At 37.9% G+C, this 25,685-nt stretch overlaps 1 protein-coding gene across 1 annotated transcript in view; it reads right to left on the reverse strand.

Moving 5' to 3' along the window:
- The window catches only part of KIF13B (kinesin family member 13B), a 188,367-nt gene that overhangs the window by 113,152 nt on the left and 49,530 nt on the right, over positions 1-25,685 (reverse strand). Inside the window, exons 3-8 of the mRNA XM_061200752.1 lie at positions 14,574-14,586; positions 10,222-10,282; positions 8,222-8,314; positions 7,225-7,405; positions 3,483-3,570; positions 65-199 (exon numbers count right to left, since the gene is read on the reverse strand). Coding sequence (XP_061056735.1) covers positions 65-199; positions 3,483-3,570; positions 7,225-7,405; positions 8,222-8,314; positions 10,222-10,282; positions 14,574-14,586 — 571 coding nt within the window. The remainder of the gene's footprint in view (positions 1-64; positions 200-3,482; positions 3,571-7,224; positions 7,406-8,221; positions 8,315-10,221; positions 10,283-14,573; positions 14,587-25,685) is intronic.

Here is a 25,685-nt window from a genome sequence, read left to right on the forward strand (position 1 = left end):
ACCATGATCCACTTTAGAAATTAAAAAAAAAAAAAAAAAAAAGGTCATGTATCTGAACACCTACCCCGGACTTCACATCGTATAAAGTGTGTGTGAGGGTGATTTTGAAGACTGCATGTGATCGGCTGCTCTCCTCATTCATGTTGGTTGCAGCAACTGTACGAGATTTGTTACCTTCAGACATCAAAGATTCAATATCCTAAGTGGAAACAAGTCATAGACACACATTTCATTATCTAATAAGCATTAAAACTCTGCTATACTACGAAATGCATTCCAAGTTTCACTACTTAGTCAACCACATTTGGAGTTTACATTCTGTTTCTCGATGAACATTATGTCCCATAGAGTACAATAGCCAGTACTATCTCTGAAAACTCAAAAAAAAATACATTGTTTACTGTAGGTGCAGAATAAAGCGGCAGCTCTGACCAAGAATTAGAAAAGTTTAGAAGCTACATGTTGAAGTCCCACAAGATGGACAAACATGCCATGCCAATCCTCATCTCATCTAGAAATTTGAAAAACTTTAGCTTATTTAATTATAGTAATAGAAATTAATTGTTAAATCAAGTTAGATTGTATAAATAAACAGCAAACAAAAATAATTTGTAACCCCTTCACACAGGCATAGCACTACATCACCGCATTGGTGTATATCTTACCAGACCTGTTTTTAAAAAATGAGGACATCAAGAGACTAATTTTCTGCACAGATTCACTACTTCATTGCCATTATAACTAAAACAGAGACGGCATGATACACTTGAAAGATCATGGGATCTTTGTTTTTTTTTTTTAATGTTATAAGCTCTAAAACAGTTACTTAAGCAGTCTGAAATCTAGTTTCATAAATAACAATACAGCTATGACATCATCTACCTTAACAAGGATTTTAACGAGGAACAAGAAAGATATACTGTACTTGTGAGAGAGTGTACTAGTTGCCTTCCTTTGTCCAGCCTCCTCGTTTCCAGGAAAGGAACCCCATCTTTAGCTGAGCACACTGCAGCGGAACTAAGAGACTGCACTTCCCAGATGCCCTTGCAACTCAGCCTGGCGATATGACTAACTTTTAGCAAATGAGACAAAAAGTCACCTGGCAATTCACCTTAAAGGGAGTAGGCACACTATCACACGCTGGTTCTGAGCCATCCTGAACTATGAGAATAAGGGCATTACTAAAGACCTGGCTCTATGTGGAAAGCTGGAAGGAACCTAGATCCTAACAGCAGCTTTGGAATCCCCATACCAGCCTTCTCACCGTTCATTCATTTGTTCACTCTAATATATACGGAAAGCATCTACTACAAGGTAGTAGGTACATTTTAAGGTACATTTTAAGATACTGAGGATACATAGGAACAAAACAGATAATAATTCATATTCCAAAGAACTTAAGTCCTGTTATATTTTTTTCGGTTATATGCAGCCAAACATAATCCTAACTGACACATATATATGAAAAACTTTGAAAATCGTAAGATTCTATTTTCCTATATAAATGAAAAAGAATAACATTTAAGGACAAATTCAACATGATACATAAAAAGCCTCAAAGTAAAAATGCTGCAAAAAGAGGTAGAAGTTGGCACCAGAATGGAAAAACAACAAAATGTACAATTTTCTAGATTTGTTCCAAATCCATTTTAGATCCATTAAATCTTACAATCCTGACACTTAATGAAAAAGTTTTATTCTATTTAGCCTACATTTTTTTAAAATAAACGTTTCTTGTTTTTTTGTGTTTTTAAATTAATTAATTTATTTATTTATTTATTTATTTTTGGCTGCGTTGGGTCTTCATTGCTGCGTGCAGGCTTTCTCTAGTTGCGGCGAGCGGGGGCTACTGTTCATTGAGGTGCGCGGGTTTCTCACTGGGGTGGCTTCTCTTGTTGCGGAGCATGGGCTCTAGTAGTTGTGGCGTGCGGGCTCAGTAGTTGTGGCATGCACGCTCAGTAGTTGTGGCTCGCGGGCTCTCGAGCGCGGGCTCAGTAGTTGCGGTGTACGGGCTTAGCTGCTCTGCGGCATGTGGGATCCTCCCAGACCAGGACTTGAACCCGTGTTCCCTGCATTGGCAGGCAGATTCTTAACCACTGCGCCACCAGGGAAGTCCCTAGCCTACATTTATTCATTGGTCTCTAATCATCTAGACATTCATTGGTCTTTAATCTGTTGTCTCCTACATAAAACTCTTTATTGAATCTTTTAATTTTTTGAATAAAATGTCTTTTTATACTTTCCAATCTCTCTGAGCTCTCAAAAAAATCTTGATCTCTCTCCACTGTTGCAAAAATAAGCTCTCAAATATCATTATTAAAACAACAATACCTAACATTTATATGATACCGTAGAGTTTTCTAAGACTTTTCACATGCACTATCTCATTTGATCTCCTCCAGGAAGCTTTCCTGGATACCACCCTCCCTGGACACCTACATATCCATTTAAGTCAGGTACTCCTTCTCCAAACTACCATGAATCCTGAACAATGCATCTCTCACTGCACTTAAAATCATGTTGTTTTATAATACCTTTATAACATCTGTAAGCATCTTGAGGAAATGGACCACCTCATTCATTTTTTTTATTTCTTCAGCACTTAGCACAATGCCTGGCATATAACAGGTATTCAATAAATGTTTACTAAATGAAGTAAATAATGTTTATCAAATGAAGTATCGTTCACCAAATGATAGAATGTGATTAATGAACAAAGGAACTAATGAATCTACCTCAAAAGACAGTCAAGACAATAAAGCTAATTTCCATTCTAAAAATTAGGAAAAAGAGGCTTGGTGAGATAGAGTAAACAATCCAGAGTCATATAGGAGTCATATGAGAAGACTGTCACCAGATGAACAGTCTCTGACTCTTAATTCAATGTATATTACATCACAGCTCACCCTACCCCCATTTCCCCAACGAGGAAAGCCTAACGGATTCACACAAAGCATAACTGTGAAGTTTGAAAATGAAGAGAACTAGTAACTGAAGGTAAATGAGTGATTCTCTCAAATTAGAAACAGGCTTTGAATTCCAACTACTCAGCTCATATTTTATTTCACTAAATCAACAAAATCACAAGCAACATCATTATTTTATGTACTACTACAGAAGAAAAAAATACTGCCATTTATCACTTTAAGATACAATCATAAGGAATATCACAATTTTAGAGCTCAGAAAAATGGAAAAAATGTGTCTCACAATAGATGAATAGGTATGCCTTGCAAATATGTATACCTTCTCTCAAAATTAAACTGACCCAAAGCTTTTTAATAAAGATTTTTGTAACTTTATTACAAACTATTTTTGTGACTTATTAAGTGATGCTATCATAATTTTTTTTTTTATTTCAGAAAAAGATCACAACAAAATTCAACAACAAAAATTCAACAACAAAAAGATCACAACAAAAATTCAACAACAAAAAATTTGCTACAGGGAATTTTAGTAGTTCACATAAAGGATGTTGTTACCTTGTAGCCTGTGACAGCCAGTTTAGAAAGTCCATCGACATAGGGTCCCAACACACTGTGCTCTCTGACTCTTAACGTTTGACGGCTTCTGTTCAGTAAAAACAAAAGAATCAATTTTTAAACAATTACCTGTTTAAAAGGACTCAGCCGTGCTCCATAAAAATATATACTGAATTCAACAAAGATCCCACATAAATAGAACAAACAGACTTGATCCCAGAAGAATTTAAACCAAAACTTAAGATCTTGACTAGTAAGAAAAACTTCATAATGTGGTAAAATATCACATCACTCAAAAGGGTACACTGTGGGATGTCTACTACCACAAAGAATGCAGAGTCAAATAAATACAAACAATCTACTTGTCAGATCACAGAATGTGGCACAAAGAGCAGAAACTCAATAAATGTTAACTGTGCAAAAGAAAGGAAACTACAGACAAATCTCAGTCATGAATAAAGACAAACAAATATAAACAGACAAAAATAAAGGCAACAGGCTGAATCTAACACTGATTTAAAAACATAAAGTTGGACTGTCCCAGGGCTGCTAGGTTGTTTTAACATTGAAAAAAGATTCATGCTCTTTATCACAATGATAGACTAAAGAGGAAAAAAAAAATACACGATCATTTCATACATAAATGATTTCAATAAACTGAAAAATGATTCAATAAAATTAAATACTCATTCATGATTAAAAAAATAAATAAACCTCTTACAAACAAGGAACTAATAAAACCAGTAGAGGGCACCTGCCAGAAACCTACAGCATATAGCATACTTAATGATATCAATCAAAAAATATTAAGAATATTTGTTGATGACTGATTCTATGTCAAAAAAGCTCTTCAAAAAATCTAAACATTACAATTTTTTTTTTGGCTGCGCTGCGTGGCTTACAGGATCTTAGTTCCCTGCCCAGGGATTGAACCCGGACCACAGCAGTGAAAGCGCCATGTCCTAACCCCTGGACCACCAGGGAATTCCCTAAACATTACAATTTTTAAAAAGAGTATTTATTGATGGTGAGATTACAAGTGATTCTTGTTTTATGTAACTTATTATTTTCTAATGATTTGGAATCTTACAGTACCCTAGGATCAACCACCAAAATTTTACTTACTACTATAAAACTGTATATAAAATACATATAGAATATTCGACTTAGAATATATCCAAAGATCAGAATTATTACAACTTTTTTCCTTTCATATTTCCCTTTTTCTTAAAGACAGTGTATACTGCATTATCTCTTGAGTAAAACAATTATATTACTACACATAGTAGGCGGTGAATTAATAAGATCAGTACTTGAATGAAATAACTAGGTTCTCTCAAATAATCTTTCGCTGAAAAGGAATCACCTTCAGAGTTTTTAATCCATTCACTTTGGCTCTTCAGAAACACTACAAAAATCCTCGAGAAACTTTCATGGAGGAGACAACAACAGCTAACACTTATTGAGCACTTACTATGTGCCAGTAAATGTTCTAAGACCTCAGGTCTATCAACCCAGTCTATCTTCACAACAGCCCTCTGAGATATTATGTAACGTTATCATCCCTTCTATACAAATGAGGCCAAGAAAGCATAAGGAACTTGCCTTGCCCAATAGGTAACAAGTAGAGGACCTAGATCCAGAGCCAGGTGATTCCAAAGCCCATGCTGTCAATTACTAAACTATACACAAGACAAACATATAAGATATTACTAAAGACTATTAGCAAATTGTAGATAGTAAAGTTCAAGCTATTCACACGAGCACTGTGGAATATAAAACATGAGAATGAAGTCAGCTAAGAATTTCTGGAAAGAGTAGGAATTTCTGGGATCTCAAAGAAAGTGATGCTTTTCACAGAAATGAAGGTGCAAGAAAAAGGATTCAAGGCAGAGCCAGAAAAAGTACAGGGGCACAATTTTTAGCAAGATGTGGGTACCTAGGCCACAACCTTCCTCCCTCTGGACTTCCTTTGGTCCCCTGTTTCAACATCTGTGCATACTGCCCTCTAGCCCCATTGGACAGCTGAGTCACTTTCAAAACCTCTGATTTCTCCACACCTCCATGCTCTGGCACAGGCTGTCCCCTATGCCTGAATCGTTCCCACCCAGCTTCTCAGTGGACAAATTCCTACTCAGTACAAATTCATCAAGCACTCTCTGTGGAATCTTCCCTTCTCCTCCAGGCAAAGACAGTCACTCCCTCTTTGCTCTCACCTATTTTGTGTGAGCCTCCTTCATGATTTAAAAGCATTACTGCATTGATTCATAACTATTTGTTTCCAAAACTCCCACTCTGTCCACACTGAGCTCTTCATCTATGACTGCATAGTGCCTGGCATACAGTGATCACTCGATAAATGTTAAGTAAAGTTCTGTATAAAAACACTAAGTGCCGGGGTCTTCCCCGGTGGTGCAGTGGTTAAGAATCCGCCTGCCAATGCAGGGGATGCGGGTTCGATCCCTGGTCCGGGAAGATCCTACATGCCGCGAAGCAACTAAGCCTGTGCGCCACAACTACTGAGCCTGTGCTCTAGAGCCCGCGAGCCACAACTACTGAACCTGCGTGCCACAACTACTGAAGCCCGCACACTTAGAGCCCGTGCTCCACAACAGGAGAAGCCACCGCAATGAGAAGCCCGCGCGCTGCAACGAAGACCCAACACAGCCAAAAATAAAACAAACAAACAAACAAACACTAAGTGTCGGGAATTCCCTGGCGGTCCAGGGGCCCAGGTTAGATCCCCGGTCGGGGAACTAAGACCCCGCAAGCTGCGCGGCACAGCCAAAAAAAAAAGGGAAGAAACACTAAGGGCCAATTCAGCCTCATATGAAAGGCCTGCAGATCATTATCTTTGCTAAAGAAAACAGATGCCGGTGAGGAGCTGACAGGTTTAGTTTTCTCTTGATTGAGGGCCACTGTGACCCACTGCTTCTGAGACCAGCTTTCCTTGATCGTCCTCTTCATCCCAACATAACTCGATGCGCCCTCGCCGTCCTCCGCGCTTTCTATAAGCTTCAACTCACGTGGCTCTTTGACCTTCCAAATACTGCTCTTACAGCAATAAGCCACAGGCTGTGGTTTTTATCTGTTTCTTTCTCTCCATTGTTGCACTTCCGTAAAATCTGAACTCAGAGAACTCTGGGCAATGCACAAATTTCCTCAGATACCCCTTATCTTCCTCATTAGCTTCAGTTATGACTGCAGACTGAGGACAGCATTCTTGAAGGCTTTCTAATACTTTTAAGACACTTCTCTTTCAAAGCCTATGCCATAAAACTGGACACTTTTTCCCCTTGAGAATCATGAAAATGAACTATCTTGAAGTCCAGGTTTCACTATTTCTGATTATGTCACAATGTCACAATTCATCTGCAAACAGATGAATTCCATTTGAAATTTCTTGGTTTAAAACAAACAAAAAACACTCTATTTGATTAAGGATACCAGTTATACTGATACTCAGTAACTTCACTATCAATACGTATTTTTTGTTTGTGCTTTTGGATAAATCTGAGAGAGACGGTATAACCCAAATACATGCTGCTCAACCATGCTTCCCTGCCCCATCTCAGCCGTAGTTCAAAAGCCCAGAACTGGCTGCAGGAAACCCCTTAATATAACTAAAAACTAGAAAAATAACTCTCTCCTCAAGTTCAGTATAAAACATTTCACTTTAGCCAACTTATTAAGTCTGTTTTAGTCCATGATACCACAACATTAAAGTCTCAAAGTCATTTACCCTTTGGGATCAAGAAGGTCTCTAACTTTTTCATTGTAAATTTCCATATAGGACACTTCTACTTTAAAACTCTGCTCTTCGTTTTCCTCTTTCTGGGTTCGTTCAAAGAGTCCACTGCAAAGTCTTGGGATTAATCCAGGTTGGTCAGCTGTGCCCATCATGGTGTAAGATTTTCCAGATCCTAAAAAATGGAAATCATAGTTATTACTGTCTCCTTGAGAAGTTTAAATACACAGCCCTCTTTCCATTGCTCATAATAAAATCCTAGCACTTAGCAAAATGCCCCAAATAAGGAATATACCCAAATATAATGATGACACTAGTAAGTAGAGAAGCTTTCCAATTATACATGTAGAAGTCAAAAGTACACATCCTTTAGGAAGAAAATAAAAACCTTCTTTAACTATCATCATACTTAAAAAAAAAAAAAAAAAGACCTAAAATGACTGAAAAATTGTGAGGTCGGAATAGTTTCCTAAAATTGAACTGGAAAGATCCATATGATGAATACTATGTGCCTGCTTCCAACCACTAATCATAGCATAAAAAATGTACGTTATCCCTACAGGCCCCAGAGCAAATTAACTTACTACCACTACCCTTTGGCAACAGTGTAGAAATCAGAGTCATCTTCTTTTTCTACTACAAAATTTTTTTCTCCTATGTACCAAAAACACATATTCATTAAAGAAAATTTAGAAAGCATAGGAAAATAGAGAGGAAAAAATTAAATCACTCATAGTCCTAACAAGTCTTGAAAATATCATAACCATTTTTCCATGAAGAATAGTTTTCAATTGGACAAGCTATACGATATACCCTTATAAAAGTGACTCCTTCACTTTAAATAGATTTCTTTCCTGTTGACCACAGAGGTATAGAAGTCAAAACACTCCTTTATCAATCACAACTGATAAGATGCTAGCAATATGTATTCTTTTTGGTATTTTCTTTGTTAGGATCTTTATTTTAAAAAAACAAATTATTTAACAATTACCAGTCTGTCCATAGGCAAAGATACATGCATTGTAGCCATCAAAAGCATTCTGAAGGATATTCTCCCCAAGGCACTTGAAAACATCATCTTGACCTGAAAGAATGACAGAGAAAAAGGTAGGATGTTTTAAGCCAAAACTACATATGAACAATTAAAAAAACAAAAAACAAACAAAACTCTCAAAAATGCACTTTTTTTCTCAGCTTGTTTATCTACCAAACAAGATTTTTAAACTTGATGAATGCTTCCAAAGGCTTATGTCTTTCAGATTATTTCTAGTTAGCACATAACAGAAAATGAGTGAAAAGTTCCTGATAATATGAACTTGAATCAACACTGGCCAAAGAAAAAACCAATGAACTGCTAATTTTATAAACAATGATTATAAATATCTGAAATGTATACTTGGGACCTAGGTGGACCTGAATTCAACTATGTACCACTCAGCCAATGCTTTATCCAGTGTGTACTAAAGTTCAAAATAATCATATATATCAATTCCCTCTCCTCTTCCTCAATGATAATGTTTAATTACAGGGTCTACAATACATACCAGCTGGGAGAGGGAGGAAGGTCTGGGACATTTCTTCTAGCTTTCAACCATGGACATAAATAGTAGGGTCCAATTCCCCTCCACAGGCTAAATTAAATATGTCAATAACTAAATGTGACCTTGACAAATTATTCAACCTCTTTGGGTCCTGAATATAATATGAAAGAACTGGATGCTGTTATGCTTGTTACATTTTGAACACTATAAACAGCATTCCACTAGGCCTCACTTTCTAGTTCATTTACCAGATCAATTCATCCTCATCACACTTCTGATTCTGAAGCAATCCTTAGAGTCATCATGGGGCCAGCCAGCCCAAATTAACCTTAACTTTTGGAAACAGCTGTGGTACTACTGTTTTTCATGATAAAGGCCAATACAATATGACACCCAATATTTAAAAGATTGCTTAGAAACGGGTGTCATAAGCAGTTAGGAATAAAGGAAATATATGGTTATCATTGTAGTCTTTTTTATTTTTAGATTTTTTTTAAATTTGGCTGTCGCTGTAGTCTTAAACTTGTAGTGAAAAGGGGCTTGAGACAGTCATCATTGAGGAGAATAAAAGAATAGACTCTCAGAGCAAATTTAGAGAGAATATGGCATATTCCTCTCCATTAAAGAGGGAAAAGGGGGACTTCCCTGGTGGTCCAGTGGTTAAGAATCCACCTTCCAATGCAGGGGACGCGAGTTCGATCCCTGGTCGGGGAACTAAGATCCCACGTGCCGCGGAGCAACTGAGCCCTCATGCCTCAACTACTGAGCCCGTGTGCCTCACCTAGAGAGAAGCCCACGTGCCACACACAAGAGCCCGCTTGCTCTGGAGCCCGGCACCACAACTAGAGAGAAGCCCACGCACCACAATGAAGAGCCTGCGTGCCGCAATGAAAGATCCCACATGCCACAACGAAGATCCTGCATGCCACAACAAAGATCCTGCAACTAAGACCTACCTCAGCCAAAAATAAAATTAAAAAAAAAAAAAAGAGTGAAAAGGGACACTGAAAGCCTAAGTGATTTACTGAAAGTCAGAGACAGGAGTGGAGCTTGGATTAACCTCAAGGTTTCCTTTCCTCCTTGGCTAGGGTTCTTTCATTACACCAAGCTGCCTCTCTAGACCATATTACAAACATCTAAGGGAATCTACGTAGCTACTCCGTGCTATGGTCGCGTGTAAGGCCCAGGGATGCATGTAAGACAACCTCAACCGTGTGCCCTGTTAATCTAACTTTATCACCTTATACCAACAACAGTGCACCATGAATCTCCCATTTCCCAATCAACATTAAAACTCTAATAGCAAAGACTATTAGGAAGGAAGACTATTAGGAGGAAGTTCTCTATGTAGTTTCTAAAATTACACAAAATACTACTATGATACTTTATAGGAAAAATACTAAAACACCTTTCTATATTATCAGTAGTTAATAGGATGCTGGACTCTTACCTGCATACTTTTCTCTGACAGATTCATCCATAGACCAGAAACAATGATCATATGCAAATACCTGTTGAAAAACAAAAATAATAAAGTTTGTATTAAGAACAAAACTGTAACATACTTATAATGTTATAACAATGTCATAACACTGATAACATTGTTCATAACACTGAAATAAAAACAACTTCCTGCCTTACAATGGAGGTTAGTTATTTATGGTACAGTCTTACAATAGGCAAGTAAGCACCCTATAGATGATATAGATCTTTATTTCACATGGAAAACTTTTCACAATGTTAAGTGAAAAGGGAGGAGGTTACAAAGCAATATGTATAATATGATGGCTATTAGACACACACACAGTTACATATATAAAAGCTTATTACTGCATGATAAGATTAGTGATATCTTTGTTTTCTTCTTTATGCTTTTATGTATTCTCTACATCCTTACTTTTCTCATCAGAGAAAACAAAGATTTTTTTTAAAAAATAAAATGTAAAGATGATTACTACAGCATGTGGAGAACGCAGATTCTTTAAATAAACTGTAACTTGCCCATGGTCGATACTGTGTAGCTTCAAGAGCATAGAAAACTAAGATTCATATATTAATGTAAAAGCTATGAAAGTCTGGACCATGATCTCATATTTGTAAAAAAATCGACATACATAAAAAGTAGGAAGTATATACATTGGAAATATTAGTAATACATATTGCTACCTCGTGGGATATCACAAACGATTTGTTTTGATCTTTTATTTTACTACTTTCTAAAATACGCTTTTTTTTTTTTTTACTTTCAAAAGTCTTTCACCGATTATATTTTTAATTTTTTGGATTTCATGTTTTACAATTTAGTCTTTTTAAGGATTTTAAGTGTAATTGTTTTTAAATTCATTTCAGTTTGCATTTCAAACTCCCACTTTTGGAGTTTGTTGCCTCACTTCCTGATGACAGTTTTCCTCTTGTGCTTTATATGTTAGTTTGCAAGTACATCTGAATTGGGAGTTTGCATTTTATGGTTTATGTGATTGCCTGTTTTTTTCCTCCCCCTTTGGCCCCCCTTTACACGAATAGTTACGCTGCCACTCCCAGCTACTGAAGCCCAGATTTGGGTCCTTCCAAAGCCCAATGTCTCTACTCCCTCCTACTTAGACAGAAATTGGCTCAATGTTGGTGGCCAGAAACCTTTTTTTAAAAATATATATAATCTTTTTTCCTAAATTTATTTATTTATTTATTTTTGGCTGCATCGGGTCTTCGTTGCTGCGCACGGGCTTTCTCTAGTTGCAGCGAGTGGGGGCTACTCTTCATTGTGGTGCGTGGGCTTCTCACTGTCGTGGCTTCTCTTGTTGCGGAACATGGGCTCTAGGCGCGTGGGCTTCAGTAGTTGTGGCACTCGGGCTCAGTACTTGTGGCTTGCGGGCTCTAGAGCGCAGGTTCAGTAGTTGTGGCGCACGGGCTTAGTTGCTCCACGGCATGTGGGATCTTTCCAGCCCAGGGCTCGAACCCATGTCCCCTGCATTGGCAGGCGGGTTCTTAACCATTGCGCCACCAGGGAAGCCCCAAAAATCTTTTTTTAAGCCTTCTTTCCTGATGGAGCCTCACCCAAATCAGTTTTCACGTGGTGAGCTTCTCTGGTCCTCAACCGTACACAGGGTCCCCTCTAGTCTGCAAGGGCTGAACCTCCAATCCTCCAAAAACCTGCGTCTGATCTCAAGGCCCAGTAAATACGCTGCTTCGGCCCCAGCCTGCTGCTGGTCCCTGCAGTGACATATGTTGTTTTTGAATATAATGACATGATTTTCATGTTTTTAAATGTCTTATCTGTCCCTGCTATGAGTTTGGAGTTGGCAGAAGAATGTTTCTGTGTGAACTCACAAGGCTATCATATGGACCAGAGGTCTAAGAGCTACATTTTTTTAAAAAGGAAATTAGATTAGGATGGTAAATTAAGTATGCATGTCTATATCCACTTCTACTTGAAATTAACACAAAATGATGGAGAGCGGGAGGGAAAGAGCCTAAAAGGGAAAGAAGGGGGGAAAGGAGAGCAAGCTTTTGAAAGCAAGATTGCTCGCTTATACCTGGACCAGAAATTGAGAATCCCTGAAAAACAGCTGCAATGAGACTGGTGCAGTGTGGGGTGGGGACCACAGGGAGAGCACAGGCCAAATCGCTGCAGGAGGAGATGGCTGCAAAGCTAAGAGCGGTTCCAGGAGTGCAGCAGGAAAACAGCTCAGTGAGTGGCTAGGGGCCCTGGGGGCAACCAAAAGGGCAACTGGCTATAAACACCTTTAGAGCAAGGAAGGATCAGAACACCCACATCTTTGTGCAAAACAGTGGCACGAGGCATTTGTTCCCTGGGGTGGGGCAGTGATGGGGAAGCAAGGCCAAAAAGGTAGGCAGAAGCCCAGTGACGGACAACACCCGGAGGAGGTGGGAACCCAGGAGCCCAGAAGCCATCCACCCAGCCTCAGCACTATGTGGTACATTACTAATCCTCAACATTTTTCCAGAGCTAAACACGTGTCTGTCAATAGTGGTGGCTCCCTACGTTAGCAATTCTCCAACAGAGAAGGGAGAAAAAGAAGAAGGAAGATGGAAGGTGGTCCCAAAGGACTGTAGATCAAAACCTCCAGTGGGGGCTGCTTTTCCAGCTACACTAGTTAGCAGGGAGAGATTAAATAAGATGTGAAGCTCAAATTAAGTTTCTTCTGTTCTAGCGTTCAGCTGTCATCTCTTAGCACTTTATTTGATTCTGCTCTTACCAAGGTTAAGTAGACACCACCCTGATTCTTTGCTTGTAAGCTTAGCTCACACTTGAACCGTCCATCTGTGTGCACATCTCAGAGATCAGGCTCTAAATGGCACTCCTCTCCCTACGACTGCGGGTTTTTCTTTTCTTTCTTTTTTAAATTCAGGGAGTTCCTTCACAATTCTTATTCTCAATTCCAGTAGAGAAGCTACCATTAAAGTAACCGCAACAACGGCTGATACTACACGGGAGGCCCTGGGGTACAAGGAAGTCAAGAAGCTGGTGACCAGCAGGTGGGGAGCTGGGAGCTGAACCCAGCCTTTGAGCCCTTTGTCTACTCCCCACCAGGCCCTTCACCACAGGCTGGATTCGCTCTCTTCCCCAGTTACAGGAAGGTGTCACAGCCTGGTACAAAGTTGGGAACTAGGAATGCTTAGTTCTTGTTTACTAACAACACTGAATGGTCCTCTTTAAGTTTCAGGAACTTTGTAAATTATTATAGGTATCTTCCAGCCACAGATTTCCTAAAGCAGACAAGCCCTTTTCTTTCTAAATAAACATTTTTCCTTTAAAATTAAAAAAAAAAACAAACTTTTTTTAAGTAACAGAGAAGAAACACACATTCATTATAACAAGTCAAATAACACCAAAACATAAGGAATAAAGGTCTCCCATTCACCAAGCATTTTCTCCTTAGAGGGAACCACCATGTTAATAATGTGGTGTTGGCCCTTCCATATTTTTTATGTCAACACATTTTCTCTAAACGTTAAGATACAGTTGAATTAATCTCCAGCCTCTGCTCCATCAAAAATTAAGAAAACAAAAATAATGCAGCATCTTTTCACAGAAAAGATAAAACTAATGAAATTAGTTCTACATATATAAAGAAGTCAGTGCCATATTAAGCTTTTTTTTTAATCATTCAGAGTCCCAACAGACAAGTCTATACATACTTTAGCAACAATAGTAGAGAATGGAATTACAGTTCAACCACGGACTCTTAAACCAAACTCCAAGAATGTAGATAAAAATCTAAATTTCCTGGAAAATTCCAGAGAATGATCAATTCAATAATACAGTCCTTGTGCCTACTTTGGCACAACTACATTCCCTAAGAGATACAGGAACTGACCCACACCACAGAAGTTTCTTTAGAATCTGGGCTCAAATCTCAGATGAAAGCATATTCCCTTGAGGAAGCTGTGGGCCAGGGCAGGTTTCTGTTGGACTGAGAATGTGTCCCCAGCTGTCCCAGGAGAAACATGGATGAGTCTGCCTGCTATGGTTCTGACCACAGTATGGAACGAGCAGTTTCGAGCCAATCCACGGCGAACAGCAGGGCACAAAAGGAATCTGTGTTGTAGTTGCCAGGAGACTGGACAGAATTGGTCAAAGTACAAATAGAGCTTTTCTATAAACCTCTTACACCAATAAATGGTTTTGGATTTATGAACAGGCTGACAGCTTGCATTACTTTTTTTTTTTATAAAAATGCCAGAGAAAATATTTTTATTTTTGAGAAGAAAATTACCAGTACTTCAAAAATATGCACATAAGACCTTTACAAGCATCACATAATAAACCAAATCTCTTACCTTTGGCTGGCTTCTGAGTTCCCAAAAGAGATGCCGTCAATGACATGAAAGAAAAGAGAAAGGGTTTAAAATTTTTTTTTTTAGTTAGAAGATGCTTTTTGAAGGGTAAAATAATAAACATCATGTAAATCTTTATTAAGAATACAAAATATTAACTTTGAAATCACATAGCAATTTGAAATAAAGGATAAATTAATATCTATCAGCTAGTAGGATATAGTGCTAATTATAGAAAACTAACGTATCTCTCAGGTAGAAGAAAGATTATCTGAGCACCGGATGATTTTTAAAGTCCTAATATTTCTGCCTTCTACCTTTTGCTTATCCTTGTATACAACTGGTAAATATTTTTTAAAAATTCTTTACTTTTTAGCATCTGATTTTACTTCCAAGCAGCCTTCTCTGCTTTGATAAAGCAGCAGCTTACTCTCTATCTATATAGGACCTTCTGCCAAAAAATTCTGTTCTAAGAAAAAAAGGTTAAAGGAACAACTAATTTTTTGCCAGTGAGTGACTACTCATTCAGTTACTCACTTACTACTTATTCCTCTATGCTGACCCAGGTGCCTCCAATCTCCCTCCCTCTGAAAATGCCACTGGCTTACATCTCCTCAGGGTACAGGAATATAACTCAAGCCAGTATAATTTTGAGATAGTTTTAAACTTAGAAGCTGTAAGAGAAGCACACAGAGCTCCCTTCACCCAAACTCACCAATTGTTAATATTGCCACAGCTGCTATGTCATTCTCCCCCCCCCTTCTCTCCCCTCTTCTATATATTGATACACACACACACACATATTATTTTCTCTTGACCATCTGAAGGTAAGTTACAGACATGCCCCTTCAACCCTAAACACTTCCGTGTATAACTCATAAAAACAATGATGTTCACTCTCACAACTATGGGAATAACTGGCCGTTCTCAGAGGATCAAAATGCCAGTGAAACCTGAAACTTGAAAGGAAACTACATGGAAATACTTCAAATGTCTGGACATCTTGTGCCTTTGTCTCATAAAATTTTCTTCTAAATTTAATATTTATTTGTATCAAATGATTGATTTCAGATAAAAAGACTAAATCACCAAGGAAAGTAGCAAATGAGTGACACTTGTCTAACAGATTTTGGAGTAACAGCCAATGTGACTAACACATAAAAGAAAGTAATTTCTCTGGGATAGGAGATATGGGGAAACTTCCAAACAAAAAGACCTGGGAAATACCAGTAGAGATGACTAACATACGCTATCATCTTTTTGTAGGTATTTATAAGCAAAGCAGAATCTCATCAGTTGCAGAAGGCACAGTTATAAGCCCAGCTGGAGGAAAGAACAGAGCCAGCATATATGAACTGCCCACATTAGGCCAGGTACATTGTATGCTACTTCATTTATCTTTCACAATAACTTTGAAAGGTGCTATTATCATTCCAGTTTTACAGATGAAAAACTTAAGGCTCAAGAGTTAAATGACCTGTCCAAGACACAATAATAATCAGTGATGAATCTGGGATGCAAAAGTAGGTCTTCCGAATCCCAAGTCCATGTTTTCTTCCTCTCCCACACTGGTCAAAACAGTCTCGTCAAGTTTCTCCTAGACTTAAGAATCTATGAGTCATACATTAACAACTGCTCCTGGTAACAGAAACATTTCCCAATGTATTAATTTCCTCCATTCTAATTATTACACCCAATAAAAGGTCACCACTTGGTGCTTATGCCAGCGTAAGTTTACTTATTCATTATATTTATAAAAACTCCAGACTGTCTTTTCTGAGAGGAAAAATAAGATGTTTAGCATGATATTTTAATTTTAAGTAAAACATTTTTATACAAAAATCAGCTCTTCCTAAAAGAAAACCAACAAATATGAAATTCAACAATATATGATACACAGCAGAAGAATCCATGGGACTAACCTGAATGTAGAACATGATAATAAAAACAGAAACAAACCAGTAAATTAATTACAGAGCTAAGTTTCCAGCTAGGGATTCTGGTGGCTCTAACGGTAATGCTCAAATAACCTACAGAGCCATTGGAAACCCAAAGATGTAATTACAGCTCTGTACAAAAATAAATAAGTAAATTAATTAATTAAACAAAACCTTTCAACTTGTAGTTGCAATCCAATACGGCAATGCCTTACTATTCCAAAATCCCTTATTTAGAAACCTCAGCTATCCAGATCACAGTGGAGATTTAAGAAGCAGAGAAAACCAGCCCCTTGACCAATCAAAAGAGATGTCATAAAGTAGAAGCATGAGAGTCTGAATTTCTGAGTTTCTGTTGTTGTTGTTACTTAAGTTCATTTTGAATTTCCACACTTAGAAAAAGTTCCAAAAACAGTACAAAGAACTCCCGTGTACCCTTCCCCCAGCCTCCCCAAATGATAACATCTTATTAAAACCACAGTTACAATTATCAAAACCAGGAAATGAACCATCAACACAAGATTTATGAAATAATCTAGAGCCAACCTTACACAAATTTCTTCCCAACTGCCCCCCTGATGTCCTTTTTCAGGTCCAGGATCACACACTGCAGTTGTCACGCCTCCTCCAACTGGGGACGGTTTGTCTCCCATGACCCTGACACCTGGAGAGTCCTGGGCAGTTATTCTGTAAAATGTCCCTCAATCTGGGTTTGTCTAATGCTTCCCCATGACTAAACTCAGGTTATGCATTTTGACAGGCACCACAGAATCAATGTTGTGCCGTTCTAAGTACATCAATACCAGAAGGCACATCACTATGGAGAACAGTATGGAGGTTCCTTAAAAAACTAAAAATGAGAGTTACCATATGATCCATCAACCCCACTCCTGGGCATACATCCAGAAAAGACAAAAACTCTAATTCGAAAGATACACGCACACCAATGTTCACAGCAGCACTATTTAAAATAGCCAAGACACGGAAGCAACCTAAATGTCCATCGACAGATGAATGGATAAAGAAGACATGGTACATATATACAATGGAATATTACTCAGCCATAAAAAAGAATGAAATAATGCCATTTGCAGCAACATGGATGGACAGAGAGATTATCATACTAAGTGAACTCAGAGAGAGAAAGACAAATATCATATATCACTTACATGTGGAATCTTAAAGAATGACACAAATGAACGTATTTACAAAATAGACTCACAGACACAGAAAACAAACTATGGTTACCAAAAGGGAAGGGAGGGGAGGGATAAATTGGGAATTTGGGATTAACGGATATATACTACTATGTACAAAAATAGATAAACAACAAGGTCCTACTGTATAGCACACAGAACTATACTCAGTATCTTGTAACAGCCTATAATGGAAAAGAATCACTTTGCTGTACACCTGAAATATTGTAAATCAACTATACTTCAATAAAAAAAATACCAGAAGGTACATGATGTTGTCCCAATCTCACTGCTGATGATGGTAACTCTGGTCATTGGTCACAGTTGTATCTACCAGGTCTCTCCACTGTAACATTACTAGTTTTCCCTCTGTACCTTTCTTGGGGGGGGGGCAGTGATATTTTAAGACCATGTAAGCACCCTTTCTCATCATACTTTCACCCATGAATTTTAGCATCCATTGATGAGTCTTGCCCACAACAATTACTGTTGCCCAAATTGTGACTGTCTAGTTACTGAGATGTTAACAGCCCAAGTGGATCAAGATGGGTAGATGTGCTTTTTAGGAAGATGATGTTTCAGGAGACAACAAATGATTTGATTACATATTTTGTAGTTTTATTTTATTTTATTTTAGGCCGTGCCACGCGGCTTGCAGAATCTTAGTTCCCCGACCAGGGATCGAAACCGGGCCCCCTGCGGTGGAAGCGTGGAGTCCCTAACCACTGGACACCAGGGGATTCCCTGATTACATATTTTGGATAGAACTGTTTCTGTGAATAAGCTGGTCACCTCCTCCTTTTTACTCACCTGGTTTAGGGGCTTGTGCTCACTTCTCTTTTCAATAATAAATTACACTATAAAATTAAGTCAAATTATAGTCCTAATCTTTAGAATGCCACAATATGAAGAAGAAATTTAGTGATTATTTTATATACGTTAATGATCTTTGGGAATTTTTATCAATACTTCTGACCATGACAAAAATAAAATTGATATTGAGTCCAAAAATAAACCACAAAGTACTGTGTATGTGTAAAACAAAGCTATATCAGAACTATGAGTTATAAATCAATTACTGCTGTCAACTACCAAAATCAAATGTTACATCCAAATATCGTCACCTCTTTTAACTTTAAAGATTTAAGTTTCTGAAACTTTCACAATTAGAAATATCTGGAATCTGTTTTAACAAGATCCCACTCCAACCCGTTCTATAACAGATGTGTTAACATCACAAAGAGTTTATTCTAATACGGCCATACTACGTAAAGATATTGTTTCCTTTTCGGACTTAAGCTGGCAGTACCAGCAACCAAACAACAATCTGCGTGATGATCATTATTTTTTCTTTGCCACCCCTCCCCCGATGTGCTTTTCCACATAAGGAATAAAGCTGACCTGACTAAAAATTTAGACACTGACTAGACCCACAAAGGAAGTTCATCAATCTTTGCTGATCTAGCTAACTTTAAGAAGTACAAATATCACTAAAAGCCCTGGTCACTGTTTCCTCAACATTTAGAATACTACATTCAATTCTGAAGAATAAATTTTAAAAGCATCACTGATAAAGTAGACTATCTTGGAGAATAGCATTCCAGATGTAGAGGGGTTTAAAAATGATACCACTGATAGAATAAATCAAAGAACTAGAAATATGTAGCCTGGACCAGGGGAGACTAAAACAAGACATGATGCCATCTTTGGTAGGATCTACTAAAGAAAGTTAAAAGAAAAGGGATAGCTCTTTAATATAAGAATAGTTAGCACTGTGTTAAACAGCCAGCTCGCCATTAGTGGAATTATCTGAAGAGAGAACAGGAAAGCATTTGATGAGGATGTTGTAGAAGGAATGAGAAGTTACACTGGATTACTTGTAGAGCTCTTTATTTACAATGAGAAAGCAAACAGTAAGCATTCAACAAGTTATATTCAATATTTGTATCAGGGACACGTGCAGACCACTGGAACATCAGAGGTAACCCAAGCTACGGTTCGAGCATTGCCTCCCACATCACACCCCTAGAAGAGTCCTCCTCTCCAGTGAGCTACTGGCCTTCCTGCATTCCACACGCCGACACTCAGATGATGCCATCCCTCTAACAACTCTGTTTGTTCAAGCCCTACTCATGTGGGAAAGCTCAGATCAAATTCTATCCCCCTCAAGAAGCCTTCCATGAGAACCCCAACCAAAAGTGAGTTCTCCTTCCCCCATTCTTATAAGTCAAAACTCTCTACTGCTCATGCATTACCCATCATTCTCACATTATATAAACTTTTTAATATAAATGGGTCATCTCCTCAACTAGACTACAAGCTTCTGAAGGACAGAGTGTGTCTTCTGGCATTTATCAGTGTCCAACACAAGGCTTTCTGATTCAGCTAATGCTGTTTAAGCTCTCTAGGTGACCTGGCCCCTCCCTCTATCTCAACCACATCTTGGACCATCTTCCTTTCACTCACTGGCCTTTTCTAATTGGCCCAGTGTACACAGTTTTCTAGTCTCGGGGCTCTCATTCATGATTTTCTTTCTGCCTTGAAATCTTGAGGCTAACTCCTACTCATCTGCCGTTTCTCAGCTTAGGTATTATTTCTCTACATGTATCTTTCTTAAACATCCAATCTAAATTAAGTCATTTATGTTATTCTCAATCACAGTATTCCTGATAGAATAAAAACATTTCTACCACCATCTCTGCTCTCTAAAATCATCTCCAAAACAATAAAGCAAACAAGAAACAAATACAAATTGAATCTTCAATGAAACTAGGAGATAATTATAAATGAAATATATTACATGAAGACAGAAAATGCATCCACAGAATGCCAGAAAGGGTCAGAAATGAGTGGTGCTGAGTGGCCCAGAAGACGGGGGGAAGGGGGCCTAAAAAACAGTAAGAACATTCAGGTCACTACCTCTGATATATATCCTTGGAGAAACTTCTTTAAATCAAGACAAAAGACAATTCTCTCCTATTAAAATCTTCCACCCACACAAACTACAATTGGTTGAGAACAGAGGGACATCCAAAGAATACAGCCACTGAACCGCAACTGGCATATTTCACAATCAGAAAATGTTAGAAAGATGTTTAATAAATTCCATAATTTCAAGTTACCATATACTGAGACAGCATCATTCAAAGAATACACTATTAACTCAATCAATCAATCATTTGCGAATCATCTGTCAAACTCACAAGCAGAGTAAGTTTTAATTCACTGTCCACTTTCACTACAAGGAAGTTTAAATCTGACCAAAGAATTAAATCAATAATGATTCATTTGTGCGGTTTTTTTAATAAAATATATTTCACATGATACATTAACAGAGTAATACACATTCATTTTAAAAATTACATGTTAAAATAACTTCAAGGCATGCACAGAGATTAGGACAGATTATTGAAATACTCAGATTTGGACTACTCTAACTTGGAATCCTGGAGATACAAGCTTAGCATAGAGTTATTGTCATGGAATAATAACTGAGCACCAAGCACTGCATTAAGTACTTTGTATTCATCACAGTAATAACCCTATGAGATATCCTCATCTTACACCTGAGTTACTTAGCATTCTGAAATTAACACAGCTAGTGGAGGTGGAATTAAGACTCAAACTGGTGTGTGCCTGATCCAAAGCCTACATTCAAGCTGCTGGGGGCAAACACAAGGCACTCAGACAATCACTTCCCCATTTCAAGCTATGGCGAACATCACTAATGAATCACAACACTCCTGTTCTTCATTAAAAGAAACTTTATAATCTACGGCACCCTTGGAGGGAAGTGCTAAAAAGATCATTAAATATTAAAATAATGCTGGGACTTCCTTGGTGGTCCAGTGGGTAAGACTCCATGCTCCCAATGCAGGGGGCCCGGGTTCGATCCCTGGTCGGGGAACTAGACCCCGCATGCATGCCACAGCTAAGAAGAAGTCCACATGCCGCAACTAAGAGTCCGCATGCCGCAACTAAGAGTCCACATGCCGCAACTGAGACCCGGTGCAACATACATACATACTTACATAAATAAATAAATATTTTAAAAAATAAAAAATAGGGCTTCCCCGGTGGTGCAGTGGTTAAGAATCTGCCTGCCAATGCAGGGGACACCGGTTTGATGCCTGGTCTGGGAAGATCCCACATGCCACGGAGCAACTAAGCCCGTGTGCCACAACTACTGAGCCTGTGCTCTAGAGCCCGTGAGCCACAACTACTGATACCATGAACCACAACTACTGAAGCCCGTATGCCTAGAGCCCATGCTCCGCAACAAGAGAAGCCACCGCAATGAAAAGCCCATGCACCGCAATGAAGAGTAGCCCCCGCTCACTGCAACTAGAGAAAGCTCATGCGCAGCAACAAAGACCCAAACGCAGCCATAAATAAATTAAAAAATAAATAAATTTATTTTTAAAAAAAAGAAATAAAAAATAATAAAATAATGCTAAATATGTCAGAGAATAAAGCAATTAGAAATAAGATATTTGGAAATTACTTAGAAAATTTACAAAAATAAGTGTCACAAGATGAACAGAATATTTTCACTGTAAGCTTCCATATCAAATTTGAAATTGTATTTTTAATCAATTTTAATTACACTATTAATATTAATCTCTTCTCCCAAAAACTAACTTGGATTTAACTGCTACATGTCACAGACCCAAATATTCTACCATTTTTCTACTAAAAGTAAAACCTGAAATTTGAAAGGAAAAAAGACACCTATTCTTCACTATACAATTATAGAAGCCTTTTTCTTCTTCTTCTTTCTTTTTTTTGTAAGCAGGGATTGTGTTTGTTTAGCTCATAACATTTCCCAAAAGAAAGGCTTTATGTCACCCAAAATAAACCACACTTCCATCATTTCCATGTTTGTAAATGTTTATTTTAATAGGCAAAGCAATAACAGAGAAAGTAAAATAAACTAACAAAAGCCTTGGTCATTTGTGGAATGAAGAAAAGAGTGAAGACATGGAAAGAGGAAAAGGATTAAGGATTAAGTTGAGGGCACTAGCAGGAAGTGGTAACATTTTACAGCCTAAGAAAAAAGCAGTAGAAATAGATATTTTGAGGAACCAAATATGCCTGGAACAGCAAAACCAGAAATCCCTGTATTAGACAGAAAGGACTCCTTAAACTACAAGCATCTGCACAGTCACCCCGGTTTCTTTATACTTTGTGTGAACTAACTAGCCAATTGGTTAACTGAAGGAAAAATTGACCACCAATTGGCTGCTGAAGGAAGACTGGAAGAGGAGTTGAGTACTAAATAAATCACAGAGGACTGAGAGTTCAGTTAAACCTTGGCATTTTCTTAAAAGTTACCAATTCTGATGTCTTTAAAAAATCAATAGTTTTAAAGATATAAATAATCTAATATATTCTAAATATCTGTTTATGTAGTTTTAACAATTTTATTGACAAATAATTTATAGACCATAAAATCATCCATTTTAAGTGAACAATTCAATGACTTTTAGGAAATGTATAGAATTGTGCACCCCCCATCCCCCATGCAATCTAGTTTGAGAACATTTCCGTCACTCCAAAAAGTTCCCTCAAGCCTGACTGCACTCAACCCCAGGTCCTTACCCCAGCCCCAAACAAACACTGATCTGCTTTCTGTCCATCTTCTTTTGTGGACATTTCCTATAAATGGAATCATACAATATGTGGTCTTTTGCATCTGGTGTCTTTCACTCAGGCATGTTTTGAGGTTCATCCGTGCTGTAGCATGTTATCAGTTCCCTGTTCCTTTTTATTCTGGGTGAATAGTACTTTGTTTATCCACTCAGTAGTTGATAGGCATTTAGACTGTTTCCAGTTTGGGGCTATTATGAATAGTGCTGCTATGAACATTCAAGAACAAGTCTTTATGTAGACATTTATTTTTATTTCTATATATCTATGCAAGTATAGATACCTAAGAGAAGAACTGTTGGGTCATAGGGTTAGTGTATATCTACCTTTATAGGAAACAGTCAAACTGTTTTCCTAAATGTGTGTACCGGGTTACATGTCCACCATTAACATGTGAGAGTCACAGGTGCTCGATACCTTCACCATCACTTAGCACTGTCTGCCTTACATATATAGCCATTCAAGTGGATGTGAAGTGGCATCTCGCTGAGATTTTAACTTGCATCTCCATAATGACCAATGAGGCTGAGAGCCTTTTAAGATGTGCTTGTATTTCATTTTAAAGAACAGAAAAATTCTCACCATTTAGTTTCTATCCCTATTTTTAAAGTATTATAAGGATTGACAAACTCCTGATCAAATCCACACTTTTTCCTTATTTTCATTCATATTTATTTCTCTGTATCATTTCTAACTATTACTTCATTCATTGCTTTTACCTCTTTAACCACTTCTGATTTTCTTCATGGTTTTTGTGTAGACATTCATTTTTATCTCCCTTGGACACCTACGAGTAAAACTTTTGGGTCTTACAGTCAGCATACATTTAACTTCACATTTACTACTTGTTTTATGATCTGTATGTGCAAAACTACCCATTTGAAATTCAGGTCAATCTTTTTAGGACCAAGCTCAGTATGTTAGATTTTATTTTAGTAAATTTTATTTAATTACCAATGTCCACACTGGATGATTCAACACATACACTTGAGTCATTATGCCAAAGTCATTCTTATTGCATTACGTCTTGAGTTTCTAACTATTCCAGGCCTATAATCAGATGGCACCATGGACTTAACAGCTGAAATCCCCAAGAAGCTTGCAATATAGTTGATAAGATAACAAATCATTAGATATTGAAGACGTTGTCTTCATGGCATGATGCTGTAGGGAAAACTACTCTACACTAGCAGTTAGAAACCCTTCATTCAGTTTCCCTTCTGCCTTGCTTTAGCTTTGTGATCCCGGTGGTCACTTAACCTCATCAAACCTCTCTGCTACTTCAGGAACCAGGCTACCACCTACATAATCTACTTCACGCCACACAATATCCTATGTGGTAGGGAAAGAACGTGGCTTGGGAACTAGGCAGATGTGGGTTCAAACCTAGACTCGATACATGTTTGTGCTCTTACCAGGTCCACACTATGCATTCCATGTATTATTGTCTTGAATCCTCACAACAACCCTAAAGGATAGATCCTGTTATCATCCTCATTTTACAAGTGAGGAAACTGAGGCTCAGAAGATTAAGCAACTTGCTCAAGTCGATGATTAAATATTGGATTGAGGATTCAAACCAAGGCAGAAGCAATACTCTGCTGAAGGGACACAATCGAAAACATGTAGGTCTTGTGAGATCATCAATACTGAGTTTTCTTCCCAGGAGCACGCTGCTAAAGTAAATTCTGTGTAGTGGCTCACCATTCTCTGTATTAGTTTTTCGTGCTTCTGTTTCTGTCTTTCTCTCTTTCATGAAGTCTGGTTTCCTGAATAGGCAAACAAACCTCAAGGAAATATGCTCTAATCCCCAAGTAGACCAAGTGGTACGTGGGGAAGGGGGACACAGGTAGAAAAGACTTGTCGAGCCTACCTAACAAACAAGCAAAATACATCAAGTTTTGTGCAACATGGAGTGGGGGAGGGGATGACACTTGACGCGGGAAGTGGCTTAGAGAAGAAAAAAAAAGGCACCTACATCCTTGGTTATTTCATGTCCCAAGATACAACCAACTAACCCTTAAGAAGCAGTATGGCTTCAGAACTTAGGGTATTCTTCAACTAAACTAAAACGTTGTGAAGAAAGCAGCAGCAATCTTTTAATGCATTAGTTTGAAGGACAAAGAAAAAAGCACTGGAAGTTTTTGAATGCAAATTTAGACTCTTGGAAATAAAAAAGTAAATGAAGATATGAACTCTTAAATTTAAAAAACAATCTGCATACAACACATAGGTAACAAATACTGCGTACAGGAGGTATACTTGCAAATTAGTTTTGTACACTCACCTTCATACATGAGTGTGCCTGCAATAACCAAACAGTATACCCAAAT

Source organism: Eubalaena glacialis, chromosome 9 (assembly GCF_028564815.1).
Source record: "Eubalaena glacialis isolate mEubGla1 chromosome 9, mEubGla1.1.hap2.+ XY, whole genome shotgun sequence".
Lineage (NCBI taxonomy): Eukaryota > Metazoa > Chordata > Mammalia > Artiodactyla > Balaenidae > Eubalaena > Eubalaena glacialis.